The 20,905-nt window shown below is 39.4% G+C and overlaps 2 protein-coding genes across 3 annotated transcripts in view; both read right to left on the bottom strand.

Moving 5' to 3' along the window:
- PTPRB (protein tyrosine phosphatase receptor type B) overlaps positions 1 to 15,224 on the bottom strand; it is a 119,773-nt gene extending 104,549 nt beyond the window's left edge. Inside the window, exon 1 of the mRNA XM_063447007.1 lies at positions 15,139 to 15,224. Coding sequence (XP_063303077.1) covers positions 15,139 to 15,193 — 55 coding nt within the window. The 5' untranslated portion in view covers positions 15,194 to 15,224. The remainder of the gene's footprint in view (positions 1 to 15,138) is intronic.
- Positions 15,225 to 18,939: 3,715 nt separating this feature from the next.
- Positions 18,940 to 20,905, bottom strand: part of PTPRR (protein tyrosine phosphatase receptor type R) — a 177,852-nt gene continuing 175,886 nt past the window's right edge. For both annotated transcript variants that reach the window (XM_063447011.1, XM_063447012.1), the window contains one exon: positions 18,940 to 20,633. In XM_063447011.1, coding sequence (XP_063303081.1) covers positions 20,540 to 20,633 — 94 coding nt within the window. In that variant the 3' untranslated portion in view covers positions 18,940 to 20,539. The remainder of the gene's footprint in view (positions 20,634 to 20,905) is intronic.

Raw genomic sequence — 20,905 nt, 5'->3', positions numbered from 1 at the left:
TTCCCTCGCAGACCACGTAAATGCTCCTTTTTTTTCTGAAACGTACGCTTGTGAGAGCTGCTGTGGCTGTACAAGCAATGTTGTAAACCTTTATGCACACCAAAAATAAAGAATTAAAAAAAAAAAAGTGATTTTATATTACCTTTAAGGCAGTATGTCAGCTCAGGAAATAAAATAACGGCTATCGTGGCATATCATCATCAATCCAGGCTATTCCAAATGGGGTCTAGTCTCTTTATAGTGGCTGCGCGTAATATAAACAGGAACAGGCCGAGGTCAGGAGTTCCAGAAATCAGAGTAGTCAGGATAACAAGCCGGTACAGGTAGCTGACGAAAAGTAATTCGGGATGATTTCCCACTCGTAGGTATCTGAAGGTAAATATAGCTTACCTCTGCATTAGCTGTAAATATAGATGTTTTATTTTTATCTATTGTTTTTTTCTTCCCTGTTGCTTTTCCCCTTCTTTAGTTCGTTACATGCTTAGGAGGGAGGACCTTTTTGGGCTTTAATCTTATTAACTAATAATTTAGTTTCTAAGACTTCTGCTATGAAGTTTTGCCTTCTTCCATTTAGCCAACAGCCCCTCCATTTACCACTCACATTTGTCAGTCAACTCTCTACTTACCTTTTCTTGTATATATGCAGATAATCCTATAAGTCTATTCGTTTAATGTATAGTTTAGTGCATTTTCAATAAAGTTATTTTCAATCTTTTTTAATTTCATCTTTATTCTGTAGCGCATTTAGGTGTGTATGTTTTTGTTTTTTACATATACTTATCCTATAAGATTTTTCTTGTACATGGGTTCAAGTTCAATTCTTTAGTGTTGCAGACTTAGTGACTATTGTCCTTTAACCCCTTAAGGACACAACTTCTGGAATAAAAGGGAATCATGATGGAATATTTCCGTCATGTGTCCTTAAGGGGTTACTTTTTCGTTTGTTTATGGTTAACAAAACTAGAAAGCGTTAAACTAGGAAACAAAAAGGCACAGATTTTAACCAAAACAATAAAAAATCAGACCCCCCAAAAATGATGAAGGCAGTACAAGTGTACTCGTTATTCTGCTCAAAGTATTAACACTGTGATCGGTAGTGAAAGGGTTAAATCAAACATATTTAAAATATATATTTTTTTTTATATATACATTCTTATACAGTAAAGGTTTGGAACATTGCCAGCAATTACCTTTCTGCCTCTCTCACCTCAGATCAAAGTGAGGGAACAGAGGCCCATGATACAAATCGGTGGCTGTGATATTGTAACATATAACATATAAGTCAAGCACATCGCTGTATTATCTTTCAATGCAGCTAAACATACTAAAGGACCACTATAGTGCCAGGAAAACATACTCGTTTTCCTGGCACTACAGTGTCTCTAGGTCCCCCCCCCCCCCCCCCCACCCTTAGGGTCCTCCTCCCGCCGGGCTCTAGGGTGAGGAAGGGGTTAAACACATACCTTTTCTCTCCCCCTCCCCTTTCCCCATCATCGGCTGAATGCTCATGCGCATTCAGCCAGTCCACAAGAAAGCATTCTCAATGCTTTCCTATGGACGCTGGCGTCTTTTCACTGTAAAAATCACAGTGAGAAGTGCGAAAGTGCCTCTAGCGGCTGTCAATGAGACAGCCACTACAGGCTGGATTAACCCATAGGTAAACATAGCAGTTTCTCTGAAACTGCTATGTTTACAGCAGAAAGGGTTAATCCTAGAGGGACCTGGCACCCAGACCACTTCATTAAGCTGAAGTGGTCTGGGTGCCTATAGTGGTCCTTTAAGAATACTTGAACACTATATGTCATTGAGAGTCCAGAATTAAAAAAAGAAACAGAACAAATAATTAAATACCGTAAGTGTATCTAAAGGGTCATGTACTGTAATACTTGATTGTATTTTACATTTTACAAAAAAATGTACAAAGAAAATATAAAAACACACAGATTTGGCAATTATAATGTGTGCATTATTAATGCAGCTTAAGAAAAGTAATTCTAAATCATTTTTTATTTGTCCTAATTTACAGAGTACATCGTATGTTTAGAAGTTCAGTTTATTTTTGGTAGTTACAGGTCACAAAATACAAGAAGTAAATATAATTTTAACAATTTTAGAATTTGGCATGAGTGCCTTGTAAACAAAACTTCCACACAAAAGTATTTATTTATATTATGCAGACATCACATGCTAAGGGTATTTTGATACTTTTTACGTAGCCATTTAATGGCCAATCTCTGCAAAATTATGTTTTTTACAATTTTTAAAATAGAGATAAATAAAAAGGTATTTTAATGTGTATTTTGTAAACCCGATGTGTGCTACTCCTGTAAAGAATTCCCTATTGTGTTCAGCTATATCTTCTGAGTACAACAATAACCCAATGTATGCCTTTGTGACCACCCTGTGAAGCTTCTGTGCCATATAAGAGACCTGACCATTTCAGTTTTAACAGTTAGAAGTTTGATAGATTGAATTGATGGGCCCATATCTCGTTTTGGGGCATTATAACAATTTGACTGTTCAAACTACCCCACCAAGGCCTTCCATCTGTGAAAGTAGACACTCCAGAGTATCTCACCTGCAATATATTGCTGCCATTCTTTCACCAGTTTATGTCAAAGTATGTGGTAAAAATTGTGTATATATTTTACATACACATTACATTCCTGGGCATTTGCAAATCTCAGCAAACTCTTCTAAATAAAACAACACCCCAAATGAATGCCTTTGGCATTATCTTGTTACAGAACCATATTAGTTAAGTTACCGTTGCCATTACCATATAAGAGACCTGACTCTTTCAGTTTTTACAGTTAGAATTTTCATAGGTGGATTTGATGGGCATATTCCGCATTTTGCAGCATTGTAGCAGTTGAAATTACCTCATAAAAGTATACACTACATGTTATGTCATATGGTATATTTTGTAAACTTGATGTGCTACTGTAATTAAAACCACTGAATTATGCTCAGCTATATCTTCTGAGTACAGAATTACCCCCTTTGCAAGTTTTTGTGACGATACAGGGCTGAATCTATAACCTGCCCATTGCAGTTTTTCAAACACATGGTAGAATGAAGATGGGTCTATGGCAGGGCTTGACAGATTTGCTTTCAATCTAGGAGCCAGCTAAAAAAGTTAGGAGCCAGTTTTTTTCCCCAAAGAAAAAAAATACAGTTCTTAAAGGAACACTATAGTCACCAGAACCATTACAGCTTTATGTAATGGTTCTGGTGTGTATATAGCCTGTCCCTGTGGACTTTTCGATGTAAAAACGGCCTTTTCAGAGATAAGGCAGTTATTACATTGCTGCCTTGTAACACCTCTAGTGGCTGTCATTCAGATGGCCACTAAAACATCGCCTATCTTTGTCCACAATGAGCAGCACCTACATTCAGTGTCTCCACACTCTGCATGGAGGCAGTGACCGTTCCTCATAGAGATGCTTTTAATTGATTTAATGCATCTCTATGAGGAGATGCTGATTGGTAATTGATAATCTCAGCTACAGCAGCGGGCCAGCAACAGCGAGACCGGCACAGCACTGGAAAAAAAGATAAGTAAAAACATAATTCCCGGGGGCGGCGCTTGACCACCAAGCAGAACATACGCATGCCACAAGAGCTCCTGCGTCTTACTGACTTATTTTAGTGGCATATTTCCAAGCCAAAACAATTTCTGCTTGCAGGGACGCAATTCCCCGATACCGGGGTTGACGGTGCATCTGGATATGCCTCTCACGAACTTCCCCGGCACCGTATTGCTTGGCTTAAGGTCCAGTGGCCTACGGGCAATAACGCGGAGGTGAGACGGCCGCTCTCCTAGTGCTTTGCCTGACCGTGAGGCGACTGAATATTGCTGTCCGGACGGGTGGGGGTTATCCCGGGCTAGCTCCAAATACTCACGCAGCCGGCTGACACCCGACACGGCAGGAGCTGAGATCAAAACCTACACTCACAAGATGGCACCGGAGCTCCCAACACAAGCGCATGAGGCACAGCAGGCTGAAACAACTCACCCAAACACCGCTGACAAATGCTACAGCGACTAGATCTGATCTTTGAGTGCTTCTGAGCACAGCTAGAGTCCAGAATGTCAGCATATTGTTGCTCCAGGAAGTTGAAGGGACAAGAGGGCTGCTGGAGCCACCTAGGTCAACATCTACGGCACCTGTACCCCTTACTAAACACCTACCTGAGCCCAAGGCCATCCTGGACAGTACCCCGTCACACAGACCATAGCGATGAAAGACCCGCTGCTGTCCACAGCGGCAGGGCCAGATTAAAAGCCCAGTGGGCCTGGTGCTGACAATTATGCTGGGCCTAATTACAAAATCTTATTGACCAAAAACACTAAAACAGTTCCACCTCCTAAGTGTCATGTATCTGATGGAGATGGTGCTGGACACATACCCTATGCTAATCTCACGCTTTCATCTTTCAAGTAAACCCATACCCCTAACACCAGTGTCCAGTAAAGCAGGAAGTCTATGGGCCGGGTAAAAGGGTGGGGCACTGACACAAATCACATAACCAGAACTGCCGAAAGGGTCGAACATACACAAAAAGGGCGCATGTCTGTGTCCCCATGTCTCCCAGTCCCTTAGTGTCTATGTCCCCATGTCTCCTAGTGTTCCCATGTCACTAGGACACTAGGGGACATTGGAACACTGGGAGATATAGGGACACTGAAATACTAGGAAACACTGGGAGACCTGGGGAGACTGAGACTCTTGGGGAAGCTGGGAGACATGGGGACACTGGGTGACTTTGAGACACAAGGGGACAATGGGAGACATGGGGCACTGAGATACATAGGGGACACTGGAGACTTGATAAAGACCTGGGTACAGGTCAAAACGTTGCGGTGTCCAATAAACCTGCTTAAATCTATCACAGTGAGTGCCTGGGATTTTGTCTCTTATACTAGGGGACACTGAGACACTAGGAGACATAGGGACACTGGGAGACATTGGGACACTGGGAGACTAGGAAACACCGAAACACTACAGACATTGGAACACAACGGACACTGGGACACAACAGGGATACTGGGAGACATGGGGATACTGAGATACTAGGGACACTGGCTAGGAGACATGGGGATACTGGGAGTGCCCCATGTCTCCCAGGTCTCAAAGTCGCCTAGTGTCCCCATGTCTCTCGGTGTCCCCTAGTGTCTCAGTGTCCCCATGTTGCCCAGTGTCCCCTAATGTTTGTATCCCCATGTCTCCCAGTGTCTCTTAGAGTCTGTGTCCCCATGTCTCCCAGTGTCCCGATGTCACTAGGACACTAGGGGACACTTAGAGACATTGGGACACTGAGAGACTAGGGGACACTGAGAGACTAGGGACACAGACACTAGGGACACTGAGAGACACCAGGGACACATGGGGACACTGAGAGACATCAGGGGCACTGGAAGACATGGGGACACTAAGACACTAGGGACACAGGCTGGGAGACATGGGGACACTGAGAGGCTAGGGGCCACTGGGAGACATGGGGCCACTGTGTTCCTAGTGTCTCAGGATCCCCATGTTCCCCAGTGTCCCTATGTCTCCCAGTGTCCCAAATCTCTCACCATACCCATGTCTCCCAGGCTCGGAGCTGCTGTCTGGACTCTCTGTGCAGAGCTGCTCCCCCGCAGATCAGTGAGTAGAGAGGCAGGGAGGGAGATGATGTAGCTTCTTATGCCTGCCTCTCTCCACACAAACACTCGACACCTACTGGCTGGCGCTGGTATTGCAGAATAATCTCTGTTTATACTGAGATAGACATTTCTATTGCCAGTATTACTGCAATACCGACACCGGCTAGACAGGCTCAAATACCTGAGAAATACTTCTGAGAAATACCTGGCAACCATAAGAATCAATGGGCCTTTTCCATGGGCCTGGGTCTGGAACTGCAGCTCCATCAGCCCCTATGTTAATCCGGCCCTGCACAGTGGCAGACCACAAGAAGCCTCTGTACTTCCTTAGAGAGGGCCACGGACCTTGATAGCACCTGAACCGAGGCATTATGACACAGGTCTTCCCTAATGTCTGGGGCTGTGGAGGGGCCTTGAAGCATTCTGATCTTGCCACACTACAAGATTATCCGGCTTTACCGAACCAGGGCATTAGCTGATTCTAACACTACCAGGGTCCCGTAGCCCACTTCCCACGAGGACTAACGCCACTTCAGCTCCTCTTAGCCCAGGCTGATGTCACCGCTGACCATATTATCTACGTTGCTACTGAATGTTTGAATTTATCATTTAGAATAGATAGTGAAATGCAGTGCTAGGGAGCTTGTTACCGAGGCCCTCTACACTCTTGTAACGTTATCTTGCTAAGAGCATCTACTATGCAAAAGTTGTAGGAACACAGTCTACTCTATTACATTATTCTTGCATGGGGTAGCCTATTGTTTCTTAATGCTTAGACAGCTTTGACTGACAAGTCTCCTACTCTACATAAATTCTAAAATGTGTAGTCTCTGCTCAATGCTGACCAACAGTCATATTATGTTGTTTATTTATTTTTATTTCTTATTTTACAACTACTTATGTTTAAAACTAGTCTTCATGTCATTATATAAAAAACATGCATTGTGTTTCCATGCCATGCCTTACTAAATCGATGTTCATTATTATATCATTTGTATATGCTGTTGGGGCATTGCAAACGCATATGTAACTGCTTTTACTTTATGCACGCAAAAATAAAGAATAAAAAAATAATAAAAACATTATTCCCAATGCGATCGGAGGGGGCTGGTGACCTAAACATACACATTCACTGATAGACACCCGGACTGACACACAGGGCGGCCGGCGGGCTCTGTGGCATTGGAGCGGGAGGTGGGCGGGGAGCAGGGTTGGCTCTGCAGCATGGTTCTTTACCTGGTGTTCCGCCAGGTTAGCTTGCCATTCCCCTGCACTGCCTCTGCACCAGGAGGAAGTAATGACAGAGAGCTGCATGGGGAGTGAGAAAGAAGGAAGAGGGAACGGGCTGACCAATCCCAGGTGCCAGGGCAATATATTTAGTCGATTTGTCGAGCCCTGGTCTATGGTATATTTTGGAGCATATCAAATGCAAATATGGATGCTATGAGGACTCTCATATGATCTATTTTGAGCTTTATTGAGGTATCTTTTCGCCATTTTTATAGTTTGTGGTATTCATTTTTACATTTTAATTATTACAATGCATTGTATTTTATTGTTTTTTTTAAATCTAATCTGTGCCAGTGTAATAAAATTCTCTTAACTGCACTCAGCAACATCTCCTGAGTACAATACCCCATATGTATGCTTTTGCAAAGTAACAATCTTAATCATATCCCTAATCCTAAATGAAACATTAATTCTAAACAAAATCCTCGTCCCAAATCTAACCCTAATCCTAAACCTCACCCTGAGCCTAATCCAAACCTTAATCCTATACCTAATGCTAATAATAACAACCTTAATCTCATCTTAACCATAGCAATAGAATTAGAGGGATTCGGCAGAGGGATTCCCTTGCTGGCCCTAACCCAATTCTGATGACTAAATCTGAATGATTATCCTAAAACTAGTACTAATCCGAAACCTAATCTTAATCCCTGACATAATCCTTTTATTTCTAATTCCAAGGGTTCACCTCTGCAAATATCAATACTGATATTAGCAAAGGGAATTCTAAGCTAAAACAGTAAAAAGTGTTGCCACCATCTACTTGCTGTTTTCAGCTAGTGTGAGCAGAAATGTATCCATGGAGATTTTAGTCTGGGGCCCAATTCTGGAGAAGCCCCAGGTATAATACCTGGGGTTCTCATTTACCAGCAGTGAAATGGTTTCTGTTGGTATAACACTGCATGGGTTCTTAAGGGAAGGAAATAAATTCTTAAATAGTTGTCATTGCTCCTTAAGGAGTTAAGTTATAAACAATAAAACCATACAAATGTTTTTCAACATATAATTTCCAACATTTTAAATGCTTGAATTATGTACAGGTTTTGGATAATCAGAAATATAAGCTACAAAAGAGTTATTCATTAAGCACTGTTATAGTGTGATAAATTAAACAAGCACAAGATTGTGCCTACAATAATATTAAAGAGACACTATAGGCACCAAAACAGCTTTAACATAACATAGCAGTTATGGTGTATAGATCACAAGCCGTTTTGGTCTGAGGCCCCTGTAGTCTCACTGCTCAATTGTCTGTCATTTATGAGTTAAATCACTTAAAATACTATACTAAAATAGTCTTGCAGATTGTACCCCCATCGATGACTCTAACTGCCTCTACGGTGCTCTTGGATCGATTGGGGATGCACCTAAGCGTGATGTTCTGAGGTTTCTGGGTGTCCACAGTGCGGAGAGCTGTGGGCTGGATTGGCAGGCTAGTATGCCTGGGGGGTGGAGAAGCGACTGATCTCTGATCCTGCTCCGTGCTGCTGTTTAAAGACTCACCCCCTTCCCGGTCTACTTCCTTGAGGCTCCCTTACTAAGTTGAGGGTGCGCTTCATTAACACTGTACAATAGTGATGTCCGAACAGTTCGCCAGGAACCGTTCGCCGGCGAACAACGCGCGATGTTCGGTCCGCCCCCTATTCGTCATTATTGAGTAAACTTTGACCCTGTACCTCACAGTCAGCAGACACATTCCAGCCAATCAGCAGCAGACCCTCCCTTCCAGACCCTCCCACCTCCATGACGAATAGGGGGCGGACTGAACATCGCGCTTGTTCGCAACCGTGAACACGCAATGTTTGCCAGCGAACGGTTCCCGGCGAACTGTTCGGGACATCACTACTGTACAAGAAAGAGGTGCACACACCACACACTCAGATGCACACACGAAGGTGGACGCCACATGCTTCTTCAATCCCTGCAGAGAAAATTATGATGTCCTACACCACCTGTACTGACTTGTCAAATCCTTTTGGGCAGCTATGGATGCTTGACTGGGACCTGTGGCACTGAGCGACACAACTAGCAGCGTACCTGAGAATCCACAGTGTGAGGCTGTGTGGAGGGTGGTGGAACCCTTTCCGCATGATGAAGCTGCGCAGTGAGGGAACCAACATGAGGCCAGCTGTGTAAATGCTTTGAGACTCGCAGAGTAGTGAGGCAATGCCTCTAAACACACCAAGACTTGGTACCATCTGGGGGCACTCTGCAGACATTACAAGGCTTGCTTGATTACCACATGATGAACATATGCCTCCTTATTCGGTGGCTATTGGGCCCAGCACTGGGGCTATCATGGCTGGACTATGTTGGACACCTGCAGGGCATCAGTGATGAGCTCAGGATGCGCTAGCTCTGTCATAAAATCCTAACATGGCATCTAATTTTCTCACCAAATGACCAATTCTTTTGTTTTTCTCTCTTAATGTAGATCATTCACTTCTTGCCTACTTTGGGCCTCCTACGAGTTCACTCTTTACTAAGTTACTAGACATCATTCACTGTTCAATCTTTAGAACTTCCTCTCAGTGAATATGATCTGCTTATTTATTTGCCCTTCGTTCTCCAAGTCTAGCACTGTTATTTTTGCCCTGATTTTAAAAAAAGTACTGTTTCCTATATATACATTGTTTGATAGATATACTTATTTTTGCTGACTTTTCAGTGTCTGTGTTGTTATCCTTGATATTGCTATGCACATCAAAAATACATTTAAAAAAATTGAAATCGCTTTCGTTTCTTTTTATACAGGCCTAGCTACACACCCTTTGGCTGCAATCTTTTTTTTCATTTTCAATCAGATGATAACTTGCTTTAGAAGTTTTTCTATGCTGCTCTGCAAATTCAACTTTCACAATACACAATAGTCACATGCAGGAAGGTGTGACTAGGACTGCATAAACAATTTGATTTAACTCCTAAATGGCAGATAATTGAGCAGTAAGACTGCAGGGGCATAATCTATACACCAAAACTACTTTTTTAAGATAAAAATGTTTTGGTGTCTATAGTGTTCCTTTAAGCCAGTAAAGACTGTATATGCAAAAAAAAAGTGCCCCACAGAACATCCAGTGTGTAATTTAGTCCAATACTTCAGGAACTTATATCTTATTCAAGATGGCAAGCTGAAGAACAGCCTAACACATTTTGAACCACAAAGTGTCCTACAGCACATACGTATATTTTAACCCAACAGAGAGGGTAGAGTTACAAAAAAAAAAATCTCCAAATAAACCGAGGAGCAGAATTTAAGGGTCATTTTTAGTCTTAATTATATTTGTTTTATTATAGATGCTCAATGTTTTACATCTTTTATCAACAATCTTGATTCTGTTTGGCTGTTTTATAACAAATCTTGTTTCTGACACTATTTAACAGCCAATTACTATGAAGAGTGTTACCAGGGTTGGTTTAAGTGCCCTGAAGTAATGGAATTGTCATGATTTTCTTTGTCTATAGCTGTTAGTAAAAATAAAAAAAAGAATGTTTGGCTTGTTTGAAACAGATGTATTGGAAACACTTACTTTTCTTCAGAACATTTTTAATTTAAAAGTTGGTTGACAATGCATATTTCTGTGAATAGATTTCTTAGATTAAAACCATTAAGGTGCCAATATTATTATATGAAGCCTTTTTTGTAAACTGATAAGTACACTAAACATTTACTTTGAAAGCATTTCATATCTTTAGTAATCTATTTACTAAGTCCAGGGCTTCACCAAATTTAATTCTGAGCAGCTAAAAGTCAGATGAAAATCAAGTATCTTTTAGGGTAAACGCAGACACTTTCTACAACTGTGCTCGGCAAAACCATTTGGTATTATGGACTCTATTTAAACCACACAGAGCTTCTGAGTTCTGATAAAACAACGTTGGCAGCTTCAGGGTTTATGGACTTTGTAAGGTTCAGAGCTTCCAGGCAGTAGCAACTGTAGTTTAGTAGGAAGTTCTGTTGGGACTCTGCTGGGCCATAATCTTTTTGAACTTGGTGTATTGTCAATGTGCCAAGTAATCACAGCAGAACTGGTCCAACTAGTTTTAGCTATTTAAGAATTGAAAAGATGAGAGTGTTGTGTCTCACTCTTGCATATAGAGCATTGAAGCAGATAGCTCATCTGCTTCCTTTTTTTTTAGATATATTTGATTTCTACCATATATGGGTACGTGAACAATTCTGTATGTAAAAGTCCAAAGGCTAATGATGCGTACACAGAGTTATTTGGGCATTTCCAGTTTAGCCTGCTTTGATGGTGAAGTCATGCTCTGATATGATCCCTTAACCAACACAGGTCTTGTGGGGTAATACAAATGTAGGCAAGTATTTGTTATATCCAGAATTCCACTTAGATATGTATAAGCAAATAAGATGTTCAGATCAATTTATTTTTTGAGCCAATGATTGCTAAAATATTTCCCAAAATTGAAATTTTGTTTTGGATGTCTGATGCTCATTCATGTGATGATTCAGCTCGGTCGAACGTTTTTTATGAAAAAACATTCAGTGAAACATTCGGACAAGCCGACGAAATAGTGAAATAGTGAAAATGAGCCAATCAGATATACAATATAAAAATATTAGAAACAAAGAGGGCTGCACTCACTTAAACATGCATACATTATAAGGGTGCTGCCAGGGCCAGTTCATACAACATACATGATCTACCTAAATTTTCTTTAAACGACTAACCTAGGCAAAAAAGATGGGAGTTTAGTTACAGTATATGATCGTACATTGCATAAGCCTGCCATAATGTCAATGTACCCCCTTCTTGGCAGGGCCTATCCTAACACCCTCTACCCTTCTCTTATGAGATTAACCCACTTGCATGGGTGATGATTCCTCCTGAGACCCTCAGCAGTGCAATGTTAAATAGGGCCCTGGAATGAGGCACCTTTTGTTTTCATGTACATTTATATTTGGGAGTCTAGGCCAACTCCCTGGTTTTGCACCCCTGCCTGCCCCAGGTATATAATATAGCTATATATATATATATATATATATATATATATATATATATTAAGTGAAATATGTATTCTATTACTGATTGCATAAAATTGTCAGTTTTTAGAGGATAGTACATCATGAATACTTGTTATAGAAATTGTATAGATTTCCCCATTACCAGTAAAACAAAACTGAGGGTTCTACTCGCTAGATTAGAAAAAGAGAAATGAAAACTCTCACCAAAGTGTCGTTTTAAAGAGAATCTCCAAATTACAGGGCCTAACCAGTGTGTAATAGAGAAAATAAAAAGAACCCCTTTAACCCCTTAACCCCTTAAGGACACATGACATGTATGACATGTCATGATTCCCCTTTATTCCAGAAGTTTGGTCCTTAAGGGGTTAAGGACACATGACATGTGTGACATGTCATGATTCCCTTTTATTCCAGAAGTTTGGTCCTTAAGGGGTTAAAGAGAATCCAAATTAAGATTTGAATTTCGAATATGTATACTTGAAAGTATATAAATGTATTAAATATTCCAATGTTCATGTTTTGTTTCATTAAGACATTCTCTTTCGGGGTAGTCTTTGAAGGGGATTCTTTTCGTTTCTTTATTCTATTCAATAAATAGTCTGATTTATAAGAAAAAAACAAGGTAAAAAAAAGTAATATAAAATTTTGGTATAAATAGCAATTCCACTCTTTTTGTCTAAAATCTGATATTCCTGTGTCAAGTGAAGTTCAAACCAAGTTGTTTATTTTGATATATTGATATATTTTTGTAGGAAATGTTTGCAAGTCAGCAACTCGCAAAGACTCACGTTCTCAACAGATTGACATAGCTGCTTGGCAAAAGAGATTCTGTTTTGGTAGACTTGCAACTTGCAATTTCTAGTCAATTACTGACAATTCACAGCTTATTGAATAGGGTTGTACGTAATTTTAGAGAAATGAATATACTAATCTGGAATATGCAACTGTTAAATGTTAGAATGAAATTATTTAATTAATACTATATGAAACACACAAATTGACCTAATGATCTACAAAAATTTAATGACAAAACAAAATTTTAAAAAAACCTCTTGAAATGCATGCAATATATGTATACATATAATCAATATATATATCTATGAAGTGTAAGCATTTATACCTCTCTGATATTTAAAGTAAAATAGGATAATTTAACTGTGAAGGATAACAAAATCAACTGAAAGGCTTTGAATTATGACTGCCGCAGTTTTTCAATAAAGTGTAAATTGCCTAGAATTGAAAGAATATTTCAAACTTTAGCCCAAAGTCAGCTACACTGTCAGTTCAGCTATATTGGCATAACTTTTGACATTCCCTTTTAATGTACCTTGAATTCCTGTCACAATTTAGTAAAAAAAAAAAAAAAAACCTGTCAGTCATTTTCCTAGTGTATATTTCTATAGTATAATTTACTTAAACCATTTCCCCTGAATAGTACTGAGGTCGTCGGCCATGTTGTATTGTTTTGAAATGTCAACGCTCCATTGGGCTCAGAAACTGTGCGTCACATTAATTGGTAGCTGTAAGCTCTGCCTTCACTTGCACAGTGATATGATATTCAACCATGTTTGACTCAAAGGATTAAAGAATGCAACATTTGGACAAATTAAACACAACATTCTAAAGAAAAAGTCTTAGATTGTTTCAGAAATCCTGGAATTCATATCATTCATATGTAATACCGAGCATCTATTTTTCCAGGTAAGCTCTGGTAACCAAATAACTATTCTACTTGTGTCCACAAGGTAAATAATTTAGCATAATTGCTGTGTATTTGATTACAACGATTTTTGTTTTACTATCATTAATAAATAAATTAAAGCACAAACAGTACAAATTAAACATGTAGAAAATGTGGAGTGTAAACTGCAAATCTGCAAGGTTATCCACTAAAGTTGAAAAGTGATTTCAAAGTGAATTTAAAATTTAAGGCCAAAGTAGCCAAACTAGCTTGGAGAATTTTTCTATTTTGGCTATTATGACCTTTAAATTTGAAATTTACTTTATATTCTAACTTATGTGAATAACCCTGACAGACTTAATATCAACTCTCAGAGTTCTTATTTTATTGAACACATGGACACATTAACCAGATAATCAACAAAATATATTGTATTTTATTTTATAATATCTAATAAAGAGATAAATAAATGCATGTCATAAATTTACCAATTGCAATACTGGAACCCAAGCGATGCAACCCAGATTGAATATGCAACATAAGGAAAGTTATTGTAAAAACTACAATATTAACACATTTCAAATTGTTATGCACTTCTAAATGAACAGCCTGCATATTATCATGGGTTCAGATTTTAATAAATGTATGAACTATCTGTGCTAGTGTGAGAGATTCCAGATATGAGTCCACAAGTAAGCAAACAGACCCCTCACCATGTAAAATAATACACTGATTGCATATTCACAGGCCTGTGACATTGGATTTACATCTGGGTTACAAGGCCTATCATCCAATGTAATGGAGGATGAAGTGGGCAATCAATTGAAAGTTACAGGCAGGTATGTAATGCCTGTATTTCAAGGCTGTGAACCAGTAATCATGTAATTAAACAAAAGCTATTGTATGAAAATACAGAATCACTTTCATATTGGAGTGAAACTGAATTGTCAAAGTAATCCAATGAAATCATGCCTACAGTACTACACTATGCAAACCTTCAGTATATTTGTACTGCAAACTGTACACAATCTAAATATATCAGGATTCCATGTTCTGTATTTTAATTCTTTAGGGCACTGGTGGTAAATACCAAGAGTTCTAATTTATCAGAACTACAGTTGGCATTATGCTAAGCCAACTTTAAGGCTGGCTGAGCACCATGGGAAGTGCATTTTAGGGGTACTTAGGTGGCAGCAATCAATGCCCAAGGATGCTATGCCATTCTGCCTCCCAGTGTTCAGTATGTGTGTATATGTAAATACAGCCATGTAGCAGTGATGACTGACATGTTGTGCTCTAGCTGTGGGACTCCTTTTACCATGATTCTCAGCCAGCTCTTGGCAGGTTGAGCATCAAAGATAAACCAATGGAGAAGCAGATATTGGCCAGCAGTGTCCTAGACAATATGAAGACAGCAGTAGATGACTTTACTTGCACTTTGAGAATGATGCACTGATTGCAGGTCCACATACCTGCCCTCCATTACCACCACGTGCCTAGTACCCCCACTCTCAGAAACCATTCACTTACCTGCCAGAGTGCAGAGGAGCCCCCCTGCTAGCAGCACACGTAGAAAGGCTCCCATTTCCCACCTAGCTGCGGCTGTCCATCGCTTCTCGCAGTCCAGCCAGATAAGTGAAGCTAACTCTAGGAAGGAAATGCGCCTTCACGGAGGGAAAAAGTCAGTGACGAGCACTTCCTTCTATTGAATTGTTTGAGAGACTTTAGAGCAGGCAGCCCGGGTCTTCAGCGTGGATGCAATGTATCTATGCTGTGTCTGGACCTTCCAGCAAGTCAGACTGCAGAGCAAGCACATTCATTGCAACTGCAGCCACCTGGCCCATCACTGACACATTGTTACACCAGCAGGCATGACATTAACTCTTTACTGCTCTCAGCCTCTGTGTCAGGTGTCTAGAAAGTCCCTACTGATGTTTTCACGTGAATGAATAAACCTTGATAAGCGTGATGGGAGTTGGAGTGTGAGAAGGTGCCACTTGGCCCATCACTGACAAATTGTTACACCAGCAGGCATGACATTCTCTTTTTACCGCTTTCAGCCTCTGTATCAGGTGTCTGGAATGCCCCCTACTGATGTTATTAAGTTAATTCATAAATATGGATAAGCATGATGGGGGTTGGAGTGTGAAAAAGTGCCTACTAGCATTTCAGCTTTCCTGAAGACCAAAACTTTTAAAAGATAAAAATCAAGTGAATAATATGTCTAAGCTACAGGCATTCATTCAAATGAGGTGATGTATAAAGATGATTGGAGTATAAAGTTGTAAAAGTAGAACCATGAATTATTCTTCTGCCTTTTTTCGTTGCTATGGGGACTGAACTATTTGACATAATTAAGCCACAATTGCATGACGTTTTTATTTTATTTTTATGCCATTAATGCTTTCACACACTTTCCCTAAATAGTATTATATTCCCCCCAAAACAATACACATAATTTTATTAATATAATAATTACATTTATTTTCCTTTTATTTGTATTCCCACCAAATTTTTAAAAAAAATTCCCTGCAAGAGTGTGCAGGGTTATTCACTAAAGGGAGAATTGTGGAGAAATCAGCCAGTTTAAATCGGTTGATCTAGAAATTCACTTTGAATTCCAACAATTCTCACTTGAATTGAATCACCCTGCCAATGGTTATAAATAAAATACTTTATTTGTGTTCTAATTGATTTAGTCCGTTTCAACTACAGACATACATCAGTCATAAATTAATATACATGAGAAAAAGCTCTGTCACCTTACAGCCCCATACACGTTCAATTAAAGATTCCCTCTATGTTCATGTGAAAATATTGAGATATATAAAACATGTCTGCCTGAATGGAACAAGCACATGACTTGTATCATAGCTATCTAATGAGCTGCATAGTCATATTATCAGCTGGTGTGATAAGGCCATGGAGATTTTTTTTAAAATTTCTTATCAGCATCAATGGACATGTATAAAAAGGACAGACGCCAAGTTTAGAAAGGAGCCTTGTTTAAAGGGAACCTTAAGTCCCAAAAATAACAATTGTTATTTTGGGACTGTGGGTTCCATCATAGAAGCAATGCACCCCCATTGCTCAGTCATATTAAGTAACGATGACTTACCTAGTTTACTAGATTACTTAGTGCCGGCACTTCTCTTCTTTAGCTCTGCCTAAAGTGATGGCTGACAAAACTCGCCAATCTTCTCTAATTCATTGCGTCTCGTAGAGAAGCAATGGCTGGGAACTAGGCATGCACAGCCAAGCACTGTGCTTATACAGATGAAGTGGTCTGGGTGGCTATATAGGTCTCTAAGTTGCATTTTTGAGTTGCCACACCTACCCTGGCTGTGTCTCATACAGCCCCTGTACACACTTCTTGAAAAATAGTCAAATATTTTACCTACCCTTATTGCACAGTTATGTTTGTGAGTTTAATTTAGAATTTTATTTTTCCTGCTCTGTTAATTACCGCCTAGATCCCACAGCAGCTTCAAGTGTTAACAGAACAGGAGATAAGAACTTCTAAAGTAAAGAACACGCTGTGCTCTATTTCTAATAACTGAATGATATAAAATGATTTTTTTTTTTTATGGAGGCTCTATGACAGCAAAGGGTGGTGTGGCCAGGGCTGCACAAATAGAAACACAATTGCAAAAAAATTGAGTAGTGAGACTGCAAAGGCATGATTTCTACACCAAAATATCTTCAATAAATTTAAAGCAGAACTGTCATCCTGTCATATCCCACCCCAAGAAAGAGTATTTAAAGTATCACTATAGGGTCAGGAACACAAACATGTATTCCTGACCCTATAGTGCTAAACCCACCATTTAGGTATTCCCCCCCCCCCCCCCCCCCTTAGCGCCCCTATAAAATTGAAAAAAGTCACCTTATTTACAGCGCCACGTGGGTCTGCCTGCGCTGGCTCTGCCCCCTTTGTGGCATCATCAAAATGGCCGATTTTTAGCCAATCCAATGCTTTCCTGTAGGGAATGGGGGCGTGGCCAAATGCCGTTTTGGCCAATCAGGACTTCCTCATAGAGATGCATTGAATCAATGCATCTATATGAGGAAAATTCAGTGTCTCCATGCAGAGCTCGGGGACGATGAACGGCAGGGCTGCTTACTGTCCATCTGAGGAGTGGCCACTTGGAGGTGCCCCTAGGGGCAATGTAAACACTGCCTTTTCTCTGAAAAGGCAGTGTTTACATGACAATGCCTGAAGGGCACTATTATTCTCACCAGAACAACTACATTGAGCTGTAGTTGTTCTGGTGATTATAGTGTCCCTTTAATAAAGGTACAATCTTTATGGAATACAGGTGGTCTTCATTTAGCGACCTACCTGTTTTACGATGGCTTGCACTTACAACCATGTGTAAGTGTGAGCCGTAGTGGGGATTCTTTGCTCTGGTGCGCATGTCTATGTTCGGGGAAACTTCAAACGCACCAGAGCAGTGAATCCTTTAACTCCTCACTTACCGACCAATTCGTTCTACGACCAGGTCGTAGGAATGGAACCCAGTCGGTAAGTGAGGAGTGTCTGTACTCATTTTGACTGCATTGGAATTTCACTAACATTCCAATCCAGTCAAGAGATATACTGAGACAAAGTAGGGACTACTTTGTCTCAGTATATATCCTATGCCTGCCTCTTCCAGACACTGGGCTACTGCTACCACCGTCTAAAAGTGTAAATCCCCCAAGTCTGTCACCAGTGATGGCTGCAGGGAATTGACTCTGTCTAAGGAGGGTCTCGCTGGATCATCCATAAACCTCAATGCTGTACTCTCATGCATGCACGACCCACAAGGGACAGGTTCAGGTAAGTAAATCTCACCTTTACCTGCCCTACCGTCCACCAGACCCCCACAAACCTTGCATGTTTGTGGCTTGGGGGGTTGCAATTATCCCATTTCCACCCTTGTAAACCCTCCTTTGAGTTTACAGTAAGTAGGTTAGTAAATGTATCTAAAATGCTCAACTACCCTGATTATATCTGCAAGGAGGACTTCCATGTCATTTTTGTGAATGCAAATTCCCAAAATGGCAGCATATCCTGATGGATCCTCATACTTATGACAACAATGACCACTTTTACCCACGGTGAAGTAGAAGATTACCTCACTTTTTGTTTGAAAGAAAGCCTGTGATTGATAAAAAACAGTCTGCATCATATGTATTGCTTTACTTTTCTATATGAATTTTGCATTAAATAAATTAACTTTCAATACAGCTACCTGTGATAATACCAATGGATTACATGAACAATTACCAGAACTGATTTTTCAGCACACGTGAGCCATGGTATTGCTTAAAGAATAACAAAACATGTTTTAATCAAGTGTATTTTATTGGCAGTATGTACCAACATGTTTACACTAAAAATGCAAGATTCCTGTGTACATATTTTTAACAATTCTTGCAAGTAAATGATAAACTCACAGAACATTAAACTCCTGCAGAAGAACGCAACTAAATCTCTTGTAGCAGCAAATTTGGTTTACCTGTATAAAGTATATGTGTCACCCAAAATACACCTGTACGTTAATCGAGAGGGCACAAAACATTATTCATATGCAATGTTAACATTTTATTACAAGGTTCACTGGTTAAAATAATTAAAACACTTTTTAAAATATTCCAACTTACCCATTATGCTACAGACATTTTTTTGGATCAACATCTCCTATTATTTCTTGTTTTCTGAACTAACTGAAAACAAATACAAACATTAAAAAAAAGTACACAAGCAACCAATCAGATCGACGGATACTGTAAACAAAAATTTTTTAGCACATGAGATAGAATAGGTAAGTACAGAGCTTCAAATGTCTTTGCAAAAAACAAACAAACAGTTTAGCCAAGTTAAAAAAAATGTAATCTTTACATACAGATATATTTATGCTTCGATTATCATAACGTTTGTTTTAGGTGATGGAGACTCTTCAAATAGCATATATACGCTTTAAAAGCATCCATAAAACTCTTAAGCCATCTTATGGCAAGTAGGCCAGCAGAACATATTATTATATTGAGCTAGAGGTCTTCGTGCAACAAGTACAATAAAAAGAATATAGTACAACACATTATAAATTAACTTTTTAATAAAAGACTTCTTTTTATTTATTTTTTTAAGATTCTTACGATTTTAATATATGCTATAAACATCTTTGATAAAATAACTCACATGATTTACAAATACACTGTATTTATCTGGAAAAAAGAGGAGGTTATAATACACCTTACAGTATATATTAAATGCATCTCCACGGACATTGTGCTCTGTAGCTGTTTTACATATGCTACTAAAAATCCACAAATTGCTAATCGAGCAAGACCACGTCTCCATAGAAAATATTCACCGTTATTTTAAAACAGTTTAGAAAAGAAACTTTTTTTTTCATTTTTTTTTATATTTAAATAAGAAACCGATTAAACTGACTACTTGCAAGACTAGCAGCAAATATCGTATGTGGTCAGAAATTAAGGTCCCCACATAAAGTGTAATAGCACTTGACAGGTACAGAGTGACAACTGACAGTCCATTTTACAAGACACACAGTTTGCAAACGTTTATTTGTTATACACTGAATAAATCTTTATAAATCCACTGTTTGACTGGATCAGTAGAACATACATTCTTAAAGATAAATAACTACTTCGGAAATACATCCCTCTTTCAGATACATAGGAAAACCCTACATACAACTACTGTATATCAGAGAAGAACCTTCCTTAATTATTTGCAGAAGCTCACGGTTCATTTACATTCAATGACAGATCATTGTCCACCGTATCGTTCCAGACTTTCCGTCAACGCATTCAAGGTTGTCTTCAAAACCTCATTAAGCAGTCTGGTTCACGCCACATGAAACTGCTGGTTGGCAATCATATTACCGTAAAAAGATAACTAGTGAGAGTTTGTATCCATTCACTGGACGGTTTCTGTAGACAGGCGGCTTTCGTAGAGACTCAGGGCATGGTGTACAAACTGATATTGCTCGCTTGTTTGGACCATTCCTCCTCTGTAAAACCAACAACAAATAGAAAATGTTCATAATAGAATATAAGTGCATGTTTATGTGAAATCAGAAGCTTAGTAATGTCATAGCTTCTGCCACCCTCGCTTTATATAAAATTATTTTTTTTTAAGTGGGGATTTCCCTTGCTCATGTTTAAGCAGAATTTGAAAACTTGATCTGTTTGTGTCCTGAACCTGCTCATTCCCCATGTAAAAGAGAGCAAAGGAGGCTTTATGAGTGAATTGTTCAGTTGGGACACGTGGGTTTTAGTACTT

The sequence above is a fragment of the Pelobates fuscus genome, chromosome 3, assembly GCF_036172605.1.
Source record: "Pelobates fuscus isolate aPelFus1 chromosome 3, aPelFus1.pri, whole genome shotgun sequence".
NCBI lineage: Eukaryota > Metazoa > Chordata > Amphibia > Anura > Pelobatidae > Pelobates > Pelobates fuscus.
Note: the sequence above shows the minus strand (reverse complement) of the source record. Positions and strands in the feature narration are given on the sequence as shown.